The sequence below is a fragment of the Haliotis rubra genome, unplaced genomic scaffold, assembly GCF_003918875.1.
Source record: "Haliotis rubra isolate DU_JTF1 unplaced genomic scaffold, ASM391887v1 Scf45, whole genome shotgun sequence".
Classification (NCBI taxonomy): Eukaryota; Metazoa; Mollusca; class Gastropoda; order Lepetellida; family Haliotidae; genus Haliotis; species Haliotis rubra.
The window spans coordinates 377,383-395,229 of record NW_025767135.1 but is presented as its reverse complement, the minus strand read 5'-3'; the positions used below and the strand labels follow the sequence as shown (position 1 = coordinate 395,229).

The following is a 17,847-nucleotide window of genomic DNA, read 5'->3' as shown; positions in this document are numbered from 1 at the left end:
CCGCCTGTGGCTGTCTGTGGCACGGTATTCGCCGGCCACACAGCAAGCTCTACTTTCATTGCCCTATACCATGGGATCTTCCCTGTTCCCTGGGGCATTGCAGGTGGTTAGGGAGGCCGCGGAGGCTGTCTCTACTTTTAAGGACTCAAAGCCTTTGTTGGAGCAGCCCTCCGCTCCTCGCCATCGGCCCTCCCCGCTTGCATCCGCTTACCCTTCGGCTCCGGCGAAGGATGTTGTTAAGTGGGCTGCCCCTTTGCAGTCCAAGCGGAGCAGGCGATCGAGAGGCAAGGGCAGGCCTGCGCCAGCGCAGCAGTCTTTTCGGGGCAAGGGGAAGCCAGCCCCGGCTTCCCACTGATTCATGCCCCAGAGCCCTTGTTGCCCCCCACTCACGCAAGCGGAGACTTGCCGACGGTGGGGGTGCACTGCCTCTTGCCACACGTCCCTGTCGGCGGCCGGCTGTCCCTATTCCTCCGGGAGTGGGAGGCAGCCACCTCAAATCCCTGGGTCCTGTCCACGCTCAGGGATGGCCATTTGCCACAGTGGAGGCGCGATCCTCCGTCCTTCTCCGGGGTTCGGCACACGCCTGTGCCGACCTCCCGCGACAAGGCGGAAGTCCTCCGTGCCGAGGTTCAGTCTTTACTGACCAAGGCAGCCATCGAGGTGGTTCCTGTGAGTCAGCGAGAAGAGGGGTTTTATTCCACCTACTTCCTCGTGACCAAGAAGGACGGAGGGTTCAGACCCATTCTGAATCTCAGAGGGCTGAACAAATTACTGGAGGTGCCGTCTTTCAGGATGGAGACACTCAGGTCAGTGATCTCCTCCGTCGAGACAGGGGATTGGCTTACGTCAATCGATCTCAAAGACGCATACCTCCATGTTCCAATGCACCCCGAATTCAAGAAGTACCTCCGGTTCTCCTTCGACGGGACGTGCTACCAGTTTCGCGTGCTCCCCTTCGGCATCTCCACGGCGCCAAGGGTGTTCACCAAACTTATGCTAATCCCAGCTCAGTTAGCCAGGTCTCAGGGCAGGTGTTGTTACCCGTACCTGGACGATTGGCTTCTACGGGCCTTAGGGCCTCAGTTAAGCAGAGCCTCCACACTGTGCGTGCTGGATACTCTGGTGTCACTGGGCTGGATTATCAATCTCAAGAAATCAGAACTCGTTCCGACGCAGGATCTGATATTCTTGGGAGCCAGATTCAACACGGCGCTAGGGATTGTTTCCCTTGCTCGGACCGCATCGTCAAAGTCCGAGGGACTGTGTTACAGTTCCTCCAGTCCCCGTTAGCGTCGGCCGAACATGGCTTCGGGTTGCACCGGCAACATGGCGGCAGTGGGCGTGGTTTGGCGTGCGCGTCTGAGGATGCGACCAATTCAGCAAGCATTAGCTCAGCTGTGGTCCCACTCGCAGGGCTACGAGATTATGCTCATAACGCCAGAGTGGTTAATCCCTCACTTGCGATGGTGGACGGAAGTCGGGAATTTGTCCAGGGGGATCCCCCTCGACACCCCGACACCTTCCCTCTCAGTTCAGACGGACGCCTCCCTCACAGGTTGGGGGGGGGTCCTGGGCGAGCACTCAGCCTCCGGCTGAGCTATACTCAAACAGGGCGTATCCCGCCTGTAGGGTTGAAGGCTCATTCGGTTAGGGCAGTGGCTACATCGACAGCTTACGCTGCAGCCCTGCCCATTGAGGAGATCTGCTCCGCGGCTATTTGGAGCCGTCCGAGTACGTTCATCCGTCATTACCAACTTGACAGACTCTCCAGTGAGCGTGCTCGGTTCGGTCAGTCAGTTCTCTCCAGTGGGCATGGTTCCACCTCTCTAGCCGATTGAGCTTTCGAGGTTTTATTGTGTGAACCGTTATCTGCCAATTTTTTAACACTGGTGTTGGGTTTTACAAATCTTGTTACATTTCCCTTGGTGATGGGTTTATGTGGTGATGGTTTTTATTCCCATGTCTCTTGCTTTCTAACCGAGAAGCGATAGACTAAACTGCCCTTGGAAACTTTGCTGTTCACGGCATTTCGTTTCTGGGTTTATTGCGGGACCCTTATCTTCACTTCCGAGTAGATTACGGGAAGGAGGGAGGGTGTGTCTCGTTCGTTGCATTAGCTTTGGAGGTTTCGCTGGACAAAATTTGCATACGTTTACCCCTGACCCTGGCTCATGCCCCCGCCTGATTGGCTTTGGTGGACACGTGACCGGGTAAGTGTGCCTTTTCTGCTATAATTAGCTTGGGAAATTCCACTTCTTGTCGGGGGTGTTTAAGCAGACAGAATGCCGCTCCTGAGATCCGTCTTTAGGAGTCTGTCTTATGCTTATAAGTACCCCAAGGAGGAATATATAAAAAGAATCGAACTAACCTGTAGAGGTTTAAGATTCTTTGAATATATTCCTCCTTGGGTACTTGCCCCACCACCTCCCGCATTCTGTCTGACTTCGCTCAGCATGGAAAGTGAGGTACGAGGTTACGGTCTGGAGTTACCTGCTCTTGGCTGTAGGGGGCCAGAGGGCCCTGTAAGGGTGGTCTCACAAGACAAAACGTAGTTTTTGTTTTGTAAATATTTTATTCAAAATATTGTTACAACTGTCGTAGGGATTTTAAATGGACATTTAAATGCTTATAAGTACCCCAAGGAGGAATATATTCAAAGAATCTTAAACCTCTACAGGTTAGTTCGAGTTTTTGGCCATTTACCACTGTGGAAGCGAGGTCCGCCCGACTTCACCGGCATACGCCACACTCCGGTGCCATCATGTCAGGCAAGGGCGGAGATATTGCGCGACGAAGTTCAGGCTCTGATGGACAAGTCCGCAATCGAGCGTATTCCACTGGGAGAGGAACAGGCGGGATTTTACTCCACGTACTTCCTCGTCCCGAAGAAAGACGGCGGGTTCCGTCCCATTCTCAACCTCAAGGGGTTGAACCTCATGCTCGAAGTACCATCCTTCAAGATGGAGACACTGCGTTCGGTGATCTCCTCTGTTCAGCCCGGCGATTGGATCACGTCAATCGACCTCAAGGATGCGTATCTGCATGTGCCCATACATCCCTCGTTCAAGCAGTACCTTCGGTTCTCTTACGACGGGATGTGTTACCAATTCACGGTGCTCCCCCCTTCGGCATATCCACTGCCCCAAGGGTGTTCACCAAGCTCATGTTAGTCCGGCTACCCTCGCCGCTCGCAGGAAGGCGTTGTTACCCCTTACCTCAACGACTGGTTGCTCGGAGCACTAACACAGCCAGCGAGCCTAGATGCTACTCACACAGTGATAGACATTCTAGTTCGACTGGGGTGGATCATCAACCTCAAGAAATCCGACCTGGTTCCCATCCAGTACTTGGTTTTTCTCGGTGAGATTCCAAACACACAAGGATCTAGTTTCCTTTGTCGCCCGAATCGGATCACCAGAGTACGGGAGATGGTGTCTTCGTTCCTCTCCCAGCCCCAGGCACCAGCACGGACTTGGCTCCGTCTACTGGGCCATATGGCGGCGACGATCTCTGTAGTGTGGCGGGCGCGGTTGAGGATGCGCCCTATAGAGCAAGCTTTGGCGAGTCTGTGGGCTCACTCGGAGGACCTGGAGCCAGTCTCACAGTTCCCGGGTGGTTGACACCTCACCTTCAGTGGTGGACCAATGTCGGGGAATCTCACCAGGGGGTCCCCTTGGAAATCCCGGACGCCAGCTCTCACAGTTCAGACCGATGCGTCCCTCACGGGCTGGGGGGTAGTTCTGGGCAGTCTGTCGGTGTCCGGACTCTGGTCCGAAGCCGAAGCCCACCTTCACATCAACATGTTGGAACTGAGAGCTGTGCGGTTGGTTTTCGAGTGCTTCAGAGAGCATGTCCAGGGCCAGGTAGTCCGTCTTCAGTTGGACAACCAGACGGCCATGTCGTACATCCTGAAGCAGGGCGGCACGGTGTCCCGAGCGCTCCTCCAGGAGACGTGGGACTTTCTACTCTGGTGCGACCAGTGCAATTGTCAGGTACTCCCTGTTTATCTCCCGGGGCTGGAGAACGTGCGAGCAGACGCTCTCTCTCGCCGGATCCTGGCCCCGCATGAGTGGATGCTCGACAGGCAGATTTTCAGAGTTATCTCCCAGTTGTACGGGTCGTTCCAGGTGGATCTGTTTGCGTCCGGCGGGACGCATCAGACACCCGTGTTCTGCTCTCGAATACCGGACCCAGAGGCGTTGGCTGCCGACGCCTTCCTGCTGGATTGGACGGTGACTGTGTTTCACACTGATCGTGTCAGTATTCGCCTCCCGGATACTTACCGCCCGAAGGTCGATCACGCTTTCCATGTGACAGCTCCTATCGAACTTCCCACTCTTACCCAGCCTTCCACATCGGGGACCTCTGCAACGAGCACTCACCCGTTGGATGTCCGTAAGACCCTCAAAGTCTATATCAAACGAACGCAGGGAATCTGTACGGGTACCCAGCTGTTCTGTTGTTACGGTGGCGGGAAGGCTGGTGTGCCGGCGAGCAAGCAGACTTTGTCTCGCTGGCTAGTTTCGTGTATTTGTGCCGCTTATCAGGCTAAGGGCAAGCCTCCCCCTGAGGGGTTGAAGGCTCACTCGGTCAGGGCAGTAGCCGCATCAAAAGCTTTTGCATCGGCACTCCCCATTGAAGAGATCTGCTCTGCCGTTATTTGGAGCCGGCCTAGCACGCTTATTCGGCATTATCAGCTCGATACGCATTCCCGTAATCGTGCGAGCTTTGGCCGTTCTGTTCTCTCCAGTGGACAGTGTCCTGCCACCCTGACCGAGTGAGTCTTGGTTCATTGGTTTTGTTTGACGCTGCTGTTCAATACTGAGTTTTATTGACATATCCGCTACTGGGAGCTAACTACCCACATTTCGATTCTCTACGGAGTATTTAGGTCGATTGTGAGTGTTTTGACATTCCCCCCTACGGTGCTCACTAATCGACACGTGGTGGGTGGGGCTTTGTTTACATTTCGCACCATGTGCGATTTACTATGCTAACATTTGGAGGTCGTCTTTGAGCACAAATCCTCCCTGTCAGTTCCCCTCCCATAATGCCTCTCGCGGACGCGAAAACTGGGACATACGACAGGTGAGTGTCATGGCGTCTGTTACATTATTTCAATTAACGATAGCTATTTGTGTGTGCTTGGACAGAATTCCCTCCTCCCTGGCCTTCGGTCTTTGGGAGTCTGTGTTTATGCATAATATGTACCCCAAGGACGATCTCTATGAAGAAGAATTAACCAAACCTGAAGAGGTTTTAAATTCTTCGAAAAGAGTCGTCCTTGGGGTAGGGCCTCCCGCCTCCCCGCAATTCTGTTCACTGATGTATTCAGCAGAAGGAATGATGATACGGGCCTAGGTGCTTACCCAGTTGGTGCGCATGCGCAACGGGAGGTAACTCCACGAGGTGGGGGCCGTATAATAAATAAAAAAGTTTACTTATTGTACAATCTTTTTATTCAAAAAACATTGATACAACTGTCACAGGACATTTTCAGTGTGGAAAATGCATAATATGTACCCCAAGGACGACTCTCTTCGAAGAATTGAAAACCTCTTCAGGTTTGGTTAAATTTCACCCCAGCGTCTTAGAATATCAAACACATCAACAAAATTATTTCGTTTAAAACTCAAAGGCTTGCTGAGCAGTTTAACACTTTTAATGATGAGCATTATATATTTGATATTAAAACAGGCAATGGTGAGATTCTGTTTCTCTCATTTTCCAACATTTTCAGTTTGTAAACTGTAATAACCAGTGTCTTGGGGTGGAAATAGTACAGTTAACCACCCTTCTTGACAGAAAAGACCAGTGAATGTCCGGTTAGAATATTGGCCTTCAGTAACCCATGCTTGTTGTAAGAGGCGACTAACAGGATTTGGTGGTCAGGCTCGCTGACTTGGTTGACACATGGCATCGGTTCCCAATTGCTGTTGATTACTGGATTGTCTGGCCAAGACTTGATTATTTACAGACCATTGCCATATAGCTGGAAAATTGCTGAGTGCAGCGTAAAACTCAACTCACTCACTTACCCCTGACAGAAAGATACATGGTGTCAGTTGATTGTGACATCATGGTAACTGATGATGTCACAGTAGTCAGCAAAATGTTATTAATCCAATTTCTTTGCAACATTATCTCCTAGGAGATACGGGATGATAAATATACAATATTCAATAAGGTGTATCATGTGGTCATGATTGGTCTCTGGTACTTCTGTGAATCTCTTCAACCTTGATGTCATCTTTCCGACCCATACAGCTTCGTGTTTTTTTGGGGATGGTGGGGTAGCCTAGTGGTTAAAGTGTTCACTCATCACTCGAAGACTGGGGTTCGATCCCCACATGGGTACAGTGTGTAAAACCCATTTCAGGTGTCCTCTGCCATTATATTGCTTTGATATTGCTAAACGTAGCTTAAAACCCAACTCACTTGCTCGTTTTATATCACAGATCAATGTACAGAGATTCTTGTTTTTCTTTCAGTGATGAAGTGGCTGCAGAACAATCACACGCGGGCTTTCTACTCCTCACATGCTGATGTCTTCCCCCTTCTGCCAATTGTAAGTGCCTGCTGTATGGCTATATTTACTGCGACTGTTGTCAGTGTCGGTGGTAGCTACATTTTGACGGAGACCCGTGAAGGTCCGGGTTAGAATATTGATCTTCAGTAACCCATGCTTGTCGTAAGAGGCGACTAACGGGATTGAGTGGTCAGGCTCGTGTCATCGGTTCCCAATTGCGCACATTGATGCTCATACTCTTGATCACTGGATTGTCTGTTCCAGACTTGATTATTTACAGACCACCGCCATATAGCAGGAATATTGCTGAGTGCAGCGTTAAACTAAACTGAAACTGGGTTACTGAAGATCAATTTTAACCCAGATCTTCATGGGTTCAGATGTAATATGAATGTAAGCAATGATATAACTGAACTATGTTTTGATCTGTGTTACTTCAGATCTGTACACTGGAGAGTGAGTCGACGGATGATGATCTGAAGACAGACTGTGCCACAGCGCTGATGTGTCTGGCCCAGAGCCTCATCCAACCTGACCACATCAAGGTGGCTCTTACCACTGTCAGGGAGGTGAGTTATAACATCTTTCTGTCAAGTTGCAGTTTATTAACACTTTCAGGAGATGTGATCCATTGAATCTAACCTGGCTATGCGATAACTAAACTAGAATAGATCCCCAGTTCTTTATGCTTGTGGTATAAGTTGGCTTAGGTTCAGGATTGGATAGAGTTAAGCAATTTCATATCAGCTTGGATTTTTGCTCACACTCTCAACCCCTGGTTCATCAAGTCAATTTTTTTTTTTATTTTTATTTTATTTTATTTTATTTATTTTGTTTGTGTGTGTGGGTGTGTGTGTGTGTGTGTGTTGTTTTTGTTTTTTTGCGATTCCTGGTTCGATCCAATTAAGTTTGCAGGGTAGCAGTACATGGTAACACTGTAGCATAGTATCTCAAGGGGCAAACACTTTATAACCTGGTCTATTCAGTTCAATGGCCTTTATGACCTGTGTATTGGTTACATGTATGTCGTATCTAGTGACACTTCTCGTTTGAAGGTTGCGGGGTTACAGTCATGGCATGCCCGAGCTGCCATCTTGCGGTACATTCAGGCTGTGGTGTTTGGGAACATGTTCCTGATGAACAAGCCAGAACACAAGCAGTGCATCCACGACATCCTGCTGCATCTCATCTGTGATGAACAGCTAGAGGTAGGTCCTGTTTCTCATACAACCTGAGGTGTGGTGGGGTAGCCTCGTGGTTAAAGAGTTCACTCATCACACCAAAGACCTGGGTTTGATTCCCCACATGGGTACAATGTTTGAAGCCCATTTCTGGTGTCCCCTGTCGTGAGGTGAGGTTAGGTGAAATTGGGTTTAAAGTCATGCTTGAGAATATTTTGCTCATATGACGACGTGCGTGCGTGTGTATGGGTATGTGCGGCTGCTTGTACTAGCCCAGACTGAAGCTGGTTTTATAGTGCTAGCCCACTGAGATACCATGCCGCAGTGAAGCATGAATACCCTGCTCAGGCACATTATGCTGACTCCGAGCCGACCAGTTGTACCCATTAATGCCGAGCGCCAGGAAGGGACCAACAAGTACCATATTTTAACGTCTTTTGGTATGACATGGTCAGGGATCGAACCCACGACCTTCCGCTTCTCCGGCGGACGCTCTAACCACTACACCATGGAGACGGTCCTCCCCTGTCGTGATATTACTGGAATATTGAAAATTGTCATAAAACTGAACTCACTCATCCACCATGACATGGAGCCACCAGTCCTCAAAATGCCCCACGTACCCATTATTTGTTGAGTGAGCTACTGGTGTAAAGGTAATGGTGTTAATCTGTGATTTGTTGATGTGTAATTTTACTATGATAGCAGTGGTTGTTAGTCATGCAATCAACCACTGGTTTGCTAGTTAAAAGAGTCGTGCACTTTTCATCTAACTGCAAGCAAAATGATGTTTAATAGCACAACAGGAATTAGCAAAATCAAGCTGGTCCCTGATATGCCAATATTTTTTAAAGTGGGAGCTTTGATCTCAGCTACAGCTGAAAAATAAAGTTGTTGCACAATTACTGGAATTATTGTTCTCAAACAAAGGTGTAATAATGGGAATGTATTCTAGTAGTTAAGGAAGCATAATAATGTACACTAACATATGGTGAGATTGGGTGATGGAATCCGTATGATCTGGCCTGAATGTCAGTATCAGGTCATTAACAATCTGATGATCTTGAAAATAAAACAAGTCAGGAAAATAGTATTGATGCTGGGTGAAACACATTCTGTATTGATGATATCTTTGAGACTGATGTTGACTTTTTCCAGCCTTATTTACAGTGTATGATATGGATGTTGTAGGTCCGTGAGATGGCCAGTGTGACTCTGAGTGGACTCCTACATTGTGGCTACATGGAGATGGAGGAAGATTTCATTGTAAGTTCATTTCCAGTGCCCGTTCCAGTCATAGTAGTGTTGAGATCACTGTGTGGAGTGAGGTGCAGGTTAGAATTGGTCTTCAAGAAACCATGCTTGTCATAGGAGGCTCCTAATGTTGGCTTGTCAGGTTTACTTACTTGGTAAACGCATGTCATCATATTTCATTTGTGTAGATCGATGCTCATGATGTCAATCACTTGGTCGTCTCAGGACTCGATTATTTTCAGACGTCTTCACTTCTGTACAGCATTAAACAATAACAAAGAAAAAATCAACAACCAAATGTTTTTTAGCCAGATACATTATTTGAATTTGTCAAAGAAAGTCCTGCAGTTCGTTGTGCACGAGCTGTCACCAACTAAGTGCTCAGCCAAATGGTTAAAGTATTTGCTCAAAACCAAGATGAGGCGTGTTAAGTTTCTCCATATTTTGCATTTTGTATAAATTTGATTAATGTGCCCCCATGGCAGAAGTAAACGTTTAAAACATGAACTTCACTATCACACAACATGTACTAATAAAAAGAAGTAAAGAACATCTGATTTAGTGGGGGCAGTTCTTTTGCTTCATTTGAGTAGTATATATATATAGTTTCAGGATTTTTACCACCGAGAAATTCTTCACTGCTTTTTAAGGGGCATTTAAACTGGGATGTCAGTTAGTTGTTTGGCTAATACTATCCTTTAAAAATGAGTTGGTTAATTGTCTTTCACACATTACATTACAGGCTCTATTGATAGAGTTTTCCGATTGTTCTCAACGATTGAAAAACTGTAACTGGAACATATTTGAAGACTGGAAGGGATTTTCATGATGTTATTTTGATGACTTTTAGGGACATTTTGAGCGTCTAAGTCGCACGAAGCTGAAGAAGCGTAAGAAGACAAGTGAGTCTGTGTCCATGGAGTCTTTGATCCAGAGACATGCTGGAGTGCTGGGGCTAGGGGCTTGTGTCCAGGCGTTCCCCTACCAGGTGCCTGAGTTTATACCTCGTGTACTCATGGAGCTGAGTCCTCACGTCAACGACCCACAGCCCATACAGGTAGGTCGACATTGTCTTACCACCCACAGCCCATACAGGTAGGTCGACATTGTCTTACCACCCACAGCCCATACAGGTAGGTCGACATTGTCTTACCACCCACAGCCCATACAGGTAGGTCGACATTGTCTTACCACCCACAGCCCATACAGGTAGGTCGACATTGTCTTACCACCCACAGCCCATACAGGTAGCCCATACAGGTAGGTCGACATTGTCTTACCACCCACAGCCCCATACAGGTCGACATTGTCTGTCTTACCACCCACAGCCCATACAGGTAGGTCGACATTGTCTTACCACCCACAGCCCATACAGGTAGGTCGACATTGTCTTACCACCCACAGCCCATACATACAGGTAGGTCGACATTGTCTTACCACCCCACAGCCCATACAGGTAGGTCAGACATTGTCTTACCACCCACAGCCCATACAGGTAGGTTGACATTGTCTTACCACCCACAGCCCATACAGGTAGCCCATACACAGGTAGGTCTGGACATTGTCTTATTGTGTCTTACTCACCCACAGCCCATACAGGTAGGTCGACCACCACCCACAGCCCATACAGGTAGGTCGACATTGTCTTACCACCCACAGCCCATACAGGTAGGTCAGACATTGTCTTACCACCCACAGCCCATACCACATACCACATTGTCCTACCACCCCATACAGGTAGGTCACACATTGTCTTACCACCCACAGCCCATACAGGTAGGTCGACATTGTCTTACCACCCACAGCCCATACAGGTAGGTGACATTGTCTTACCACCCACAGCCCATAGCCCAGATAGGTATTGTCTTACCACCCACAGCCCATTGTCTTACCACCCACAGCCCATACAGGTAGGTTCGACATTGTCTTACCACCCAAAGCCCATACATAGGTCATTACCACCCACAGCCCATACAGATAAGTCCACATTGTCTTACCACCCACAGCCCATATTGTCTTACCACCCAGGTAGGTAGACATTGTCTTCTTACCACCCACAGCCCATACAGGTAGGTCGACATTGTCTTACCATACCACAGCCCATACAGGTAGGCTGACATTGTCTTACCACCCACAGCCCATCCAGGTAGGTCGACATTGTCTTACCACCCACAGCCCATACAGGTAGGAGTCGACATTGTCTTACCACCCACAGCCCATACAGGTAGGGTCGACATTGTCTTACCACCCACAGCCCATACCATACAGCCCATACAGTAGGTCGACATTGTCTTACCACCCACAGCCCATACAGGTAGGTCGACATTGTCTTACCACCCACAGCCCATACAGGTAGGTCCATTGTCTTACCACCCACACATTGTCTTACCACCCACAGCCCATACAGGTAGGTTGACATTGTCTTACCACAGGTAGGTCAACATTGTCTTACCACCCACAGCCCATATAGGTATTGTCTTCCACATTGTCACTGTTACCACCCACAGTCCATACAGGTAGGGTCGACATTGTCTTACCATCCACAGCCCATACAGGTAGGTCGACATTGTCATACCACCCACAGCCCATACAGGTAGGTTCGACATTGTCTTACCACCCACAGCCCATACAGGTAGGTCGACACTGTCATACCACCCACAGCCCATACAGGTAGGTCGACATTGTCATACCACCCACAGCCCATACAGGTAGGTCGACATTGTCATACCACCCACAGCCCATACAGGTAGGTCGACATTGACACTGTCATACCACCTACAGTCCATACAGGTAGGTCGACATTGTCTTACCACCCACAGCCCATACAGGTAGGTCGACATTGTCTTACCACCCACAGCCCATACAGGTAGGTCGACATTGTCTTACCACCCACAGCCCATACAGGTAGGTCGACATTGTCTTACCACCCACAGCCCATACAGGTAGGTCAACATTGTCATACCATCCACAGCCCATACAGTTAGGTCAACATTGTACAGTGTGTAAAGTCCATTCTTAGTGTCCCCCATCAAAGTGTTGCTGGAATATTGCTAAAAGCAGCACACATCCTAAACTCAAACCAAACTCACACACTCAGCTTATCGATAGCAGAACTCGGAAGTTGTTGGAATTGAAGAGATCAGGGCCCTTATTTTCAAAACATTCGTAGCCCTATGAACTTCTTAAGCCCATTCTTAACACATTGGCTGCGATCCAAGTTAAGAATTCTTAGGGCTGCGAATGTTTAAAAAATATGGGCCCTGAAATTTGACATTGAAATAATATTCAAATTAATATATATATTCATATCTGTTCCAGATGTCTGTAAAGAAGATTCTGTCAAACTTCCGACGCACACATCACGACAACTGGCATGACCACAAGCTCAAGTTCACCGATGACCAGCTGGTGATTCTTACTGACCTGCTGGTGTCCCCTAACTACTATGCATAACATTGTGGCTCACTAGGTGGGTGCTAGAAGAAGGCGATGTATGAACTTCGAAATCTTAATAGACAGAGATGCCAACCATTACAAGTTTACCATAATCATTGCTATTTCAATCTAAAATTATGATAAAGTCAACTATTACTGAAAAATATGAAAATCAGTTTGTTAAAAAAAAGTAAAAGTGTACCTTTAGTTGTTTATTTGTTCCATTGTGTGCAATTTGCTACATCATTAACAGGGTCCTGTAGGGAGCTCAAGTTATATATGATGATAAAACAGTTTGTTTCCGATTTCTTTCAAATAACTTCTGCAAGTAAATGAACTTTGTGAACATTATTGCAAAGGTAATTCATGTGCATACATACTACTACTAAAAATACTTATGATGTCGTTAGTTGTGGTCTTCAGCAACCCTTGCTTGTTGCAAAGGGCAACTAACAGGATCGAGTGGTCACCGACTTAGTATCCAACATTTATGAATCAGTTTTTAAGATGTCAATCACAGGATTATTACATCATATAACTGAAACATTGCTCAGTGCGGCATGGAACAAAAACTGAACAAAAACACTAGGACAGATTGCTATTGAAAATGTTTGCCTGCCATGTGCTTATGGTTTTTATCAAAAAGGTCTGTAGTACCTCCTACCTTTCATAATATCAACTCAAATGGGGATTTGGTGGTAATATTCTGTGTCTTTGGGGATTGGAAGTCATGATTGCCTAATGGTGTGGTTACTTACTCATGCTTCTAACTTGTTCAGGTGAATGTCACTAGTTTGTATTGTGGAAGAATAACAGTGTATGGATGAACAGCTTCTTTATTACAGTGACATTGACGTTTTGGTGTAGGTTCTTCATCACTTGTGTTAGCACCTACACCAAAACATCGCTTTCACTGTAGTAAAGAAGTTTCATCTGTCTATTGTTATCCTTCCATACAAATCCAACTTCTAAATGCCTCTCAAAGGAGTAAGTTTGTATTGTCTAGACTAAATTATTTACATGCTACTGTCATGAATATTGCCGAGTCAGCATGAACAGCAGTCATTCTTACTTACCTCTTTCTTCATGTTTGTCTTCAAGGTCGACAGTAATGTTGCTGTCACTCAACCACCTGCTTCCAGACCAACTCTGCAGTCAAGGAGGGCGTGTGTTGCCCACTCAGCTTTTAATGCATGTTTGTGTGTATGTTGTTGAACATGCTGAAAAAATGTGCAGTGCGATCTAGACACACCGACTGTTGCACCTCCACTGCTACTCAACCTGTCATGTGACTTCTGCAGTATGGTCAAAATATTGTTAATATCCGCTTGTGTGTGTTTGAATGTTTGTCATCAATTTACGCTAGATCTCAGTTGGAGGATTATCAAAATTTACACTTTTTGCATTACTTTTTTATGCCTTCTGGTTACAAACTGTAGCCCCTGAAAATTGTCAGATTTGTTTATTCGGTTATCAAAATGATGTACGTGTGTGACTGAACTATGTCTTATTGTATACAGTTGGAATGTCTTTTATGTCAAATATAAACATGTAAAGTTTTATCTGTATGAATTATCTCCCCTAAACACAAGCCAAGTCGGCAACAGTAGCAACAAAAAGGTGTATTAATTATCAATATTATTGTTCTAAATTTCTTCAGAAATCCGTCAAGTGAATCTTGTTACGAACAAGTGAAAAAATGTAGTGTGAGTTATTCATTGTATTTGATATGTGAAGTACTGTGATCCAACCTGTTGGTTACTTATAACTGACATTTTACATTGGTATAACCCACACCTTGAGAGTTTTACTACACGAATGAAGGTGCTGAATACTAGCATCCGTTTCACAAAGCAACCATCCCGCTGTGACTCCTCTTGTGTAACATAGCTTTACAATAACTGTAGAGTGCTGATAATTTTGTGAAACGGGTTCCTGGTTGTCAGGGTGCTTAGCCATTCCATGACTCACTTGTATGTTTTACCTGGCAAGGCCGATTCTTCATATCTGTAGCTGAGAGAAACCAACTGTTTACTTCAGAAATCTGCTTCCCCAAAGAGCTATTCCTATAAGCTCCACATTGTCTGTTTTAGGGGACACAGAAGGCCGTGTTGTGTAAGCGACTTCTCTGAGTTGTGAAGGGTGCATCCTATGGACATGGCAGGAACGTTGTTTTACAACTTCATGTTTTACCAATGCTCATGAGTTTCACCTTAGTGGTGGGGTAGCCTAGTGGTTTAAGCTAAGCTCATATTGCCGAAGATCTGGGTTCGATTCCCCACAAGTGTAATATGTGTGAAGTCCATTTCTTGTGTTCCTTCACTGTGATAGTGTTGGAATATTGCTAAAAGCAACATGAAACTCACTCACTCATCAAAATGGTAAGCATCTCAGACCTGGTTAGACCCTACAAACTGTGATATAACTGGAACACTGTTCAAAGCGATAAAAAATCAAACTCCCTCTCGTGTCCTTCAGGTAAATATCTGGCTAAGCACCTTGATCCACAGCATGTCTTCTATGCCAGTCTTACCTTACTTCATAATAGTCCCGCTTAGTGGTTTTAGTTGTATGTTTTTATTTCTATATCATCTTGATAAACCAGACTTCATCCTGTAGCTTGGAGTCAGGAATTACCGCTTTTACCGTTCCTGTTGATGAAAAAAGTGTTGATCCTCATTTTAGTTCTCAAACTTCTCAATGTACTGATTCACTGTTCACCTAGAATTACAAATTGTGAATCTGAGGATAGTTGCATGATATATCTAACAAATATTTTTGGATGATCTTTTAGGGTTTGTAATAATGGTGAGGAACCATTATGCATATTGGCCAAATGTGATTGCCGTGATATGTAACGTTACATATTCAAAGTATCATAATAAACTAAACAGCATTATTTGTGATGGCCAAAGTGCACTGACCTCAAGTTGGTCACTGTGTATGTGTGTTGTAGTTGTGAGGATTCATGTTTTTAGTTGGTGTTCAAAAAATCAAAACTTTAATTTGAAGAAGAATATTACTTTTGAAAGTTTCATTTCATACTCTGTTACTGTGTCACAATTATTGGAAATTAAAAAAGGTGAGATTTATTACCTATGTTTATGAGAAAAAGTGGATATTGCAATTAATATTGTAACTGTAACAAAAAAAGAAATCAATTATTATTGGTATCTAGTCAGGACTCCTTTGTTTCTCATTGATAGGTTGCTGTACTATTCTTAGAGTTGAATATTTGGAAAAGATTATCAACCAGCGACATTTAATTTTATGCCATAAATTTGTAAGCCAACTAATAAAAAATGAAAAGCCTTTGTTCAAATTCAGATTTTGTTGTTATCATATGCTGTTACTCAATCCACAGAGCCTTAATCATATCTCAGTGAAGTGAAGTGAAGTATATTGGTTAGGTCTTTTAGTGTTGGTCCTGTCGTTCAGGGAAAGCTGATGAAACTGATGATAAAGGTTTGATTATCAATATGGGTATTGTGTGTGAAACTCATTCCTGGTACCTTGCTGTTAGGTGGCTGGGATCCTCTCATGCTCACAGTAGATGTTTCATTTAGATATCTAGAGACTAGCAAACAACCCAGTACTGGATGAGGGGTACAGGTGGTCAAGTTTATAAACCATTACTGCCCTTTGCTGTGCCAGGATCTGCAAGTCATGGCTTTAGACATCAGGTTTGATTCTGGCCTGTCAGACCCATAGGATATTTATCTTAGTAGGATGACCTGGGTCCCAATACACAAAGCGTTTGTTGCCCTATGACGTTCGTAGGCCTATGGTAAAAAGTAGAGTGACGACAGGTAACGTTACGACTGCTTTGTAGATTGGGACCCTGGTCAAAGGCTTATGGGGCGGTGAGGTAGCCTAGTGCTTAAAGCGTTGGCTCGTCACGCCATAGACCCGGGTTCGAATCCCCACATGGGTACAATATGTGAAGCCCATTTCTGGTGTCCCCCGCCGTAATGTTGCTGGAATATTGCTAAAAGCGGCGTAAAACCAAACTCAGTCAGTCAGTCAGTCAAAGGCTTATCTCCTTTGTGATATGTTCAGGTGCAGTGCTCTGTGCTACTGACAGGGTCTGTCCTGGAACAAAAGTTTATGGTCAGTCTAGATACATTTTCATTTAAAAAACAGGGTAGCCTTTTGATGGTATGCTGTTGAGATTATACTAAACTTCGCCAAACCCATCTTTTGTCTGTATGCTTGAATGCTGTTAGTGACTTTACTCCAAGAGCTGAATGATCTGATAGTGGCTTTGCTCCCTCCCTAACAATGTATCCTCAAAAACATCTTGTGCTTCCCTCACTTTTTGTAGCAACAGATTAAAGAATTGTTATGATGAGAAAATTGTCTTGGAGTTCAAGACTGATTTCATTGGCAGTTTACTTTGCTGTTTTGTGTGGCAAAGCTAGTGAATATATCAAAATGTTTTTGAAGTATTTGAAATGGGTATCTCTATCCCAGATTCTCCAAGAAGTGTATCCAGGGGCTTTTTATTCCATAACAACAGAATTTAATCAAACTCTTCTCCCAACAATAATTCTTCATATCTTTCACAGTCATACATGATTATATATAGATTGAAATGTCTAAATGCTGCCCCTGTTCAACAGTAGAAGCACCACACCATAGCTTGTCTGTATATAAAAAGTTAGGTTGCCAAAATAAGTTTTGAGATAATTCAATGAATTATATTCAGGAAGATATATTAATATGATATACTCCTGTGAAGATCAGGGTTAGAATTGTTTTTTAGGAATCATCGTTAAGAGGCAACAAACTACTCAGGTGGTCAGGCTCGCTGGTTTGTTTAATGCATTTCATCATATCTCAAATGTATAGGTCAGATGTCAATCACTAGATTGTCTGGTCCAGATTGGATTATTGATGGACTACTGTCACATAGCTAGGATATTGCTGCGTGCAGATTTAAATAAAAAGTTTAACTTCTTTCCAATGGCTGACATGGCAAAACATTGGCAAGATATGAAATGTAAAAAAAGTAGATATGATATGATCTGTTTAATCCTCTGGTCCTTTTGAAATTATATGCCAGAAGTTTTAAACCCTCAATAACCATTCATTTAAGTACAAGCTGTCCTTTCTCAGAAGACACATTCAGGTACACTGAGCATTTTTGTTTACAAACTTGGTCTTCAGTATTTTGTTGGACTAACCTCTTATCTATAAAAACAAAACACTGCTTGTGTTATGACCACTGTCACAAGCTGAAAGTTCTGAGCAAGTTTGATAAGGTTCATTAATCAAACGTTAACCCCTTCTGTAGTTGTACTATGTGTTGTTGATACTTGAGGGGTTTGTTTTGAGATGGATTGTACACTGCATTCAATGATACAGATGTTGGCGAATCGCCCCTGATCCAACATCCTGTTGATGAAATGTATGAATTATTGGACGGCACTGTACGTGGACTGTGAT

General features: G+C 45.1%; 1 protein-coding gene across 1 annotated transcript in view; it reads left to right on the top strand.

The window, feature by feature from the left end:
* The window catches only part of LOC124289790 (proteasome activator complex subunit 4-like), a 63,292-nt gene extending 47,567 nt beyond the window's left edge, over positions 1–15,725 (top strand). Inside the window, 7 exon segments of the mRNA XM_046726456.1 lie at positions 6,492–6,568; positions 6,970–7,098; positions 7,585–7,737; positions 8,902–8,976; positions 9,815–10,021; positions 12,283–12,433; positions 13,501–15,725. Coding sequence (XP_046582412.1) covers positions 6,492–6,568; positions 6,970–7,098; positions 7,585–7,737; positions 8,902–8,976; positions 9,815–10,021; positions 12,283–12,417 — 776 coding nt within the window. The 3' untranslated portion in view covers positions 12,418–12,433; positions 13,501–15,725.
* The last annotated feature ends 2,122 nt before the right edge of the window (positions 15,726–17,847 follow it).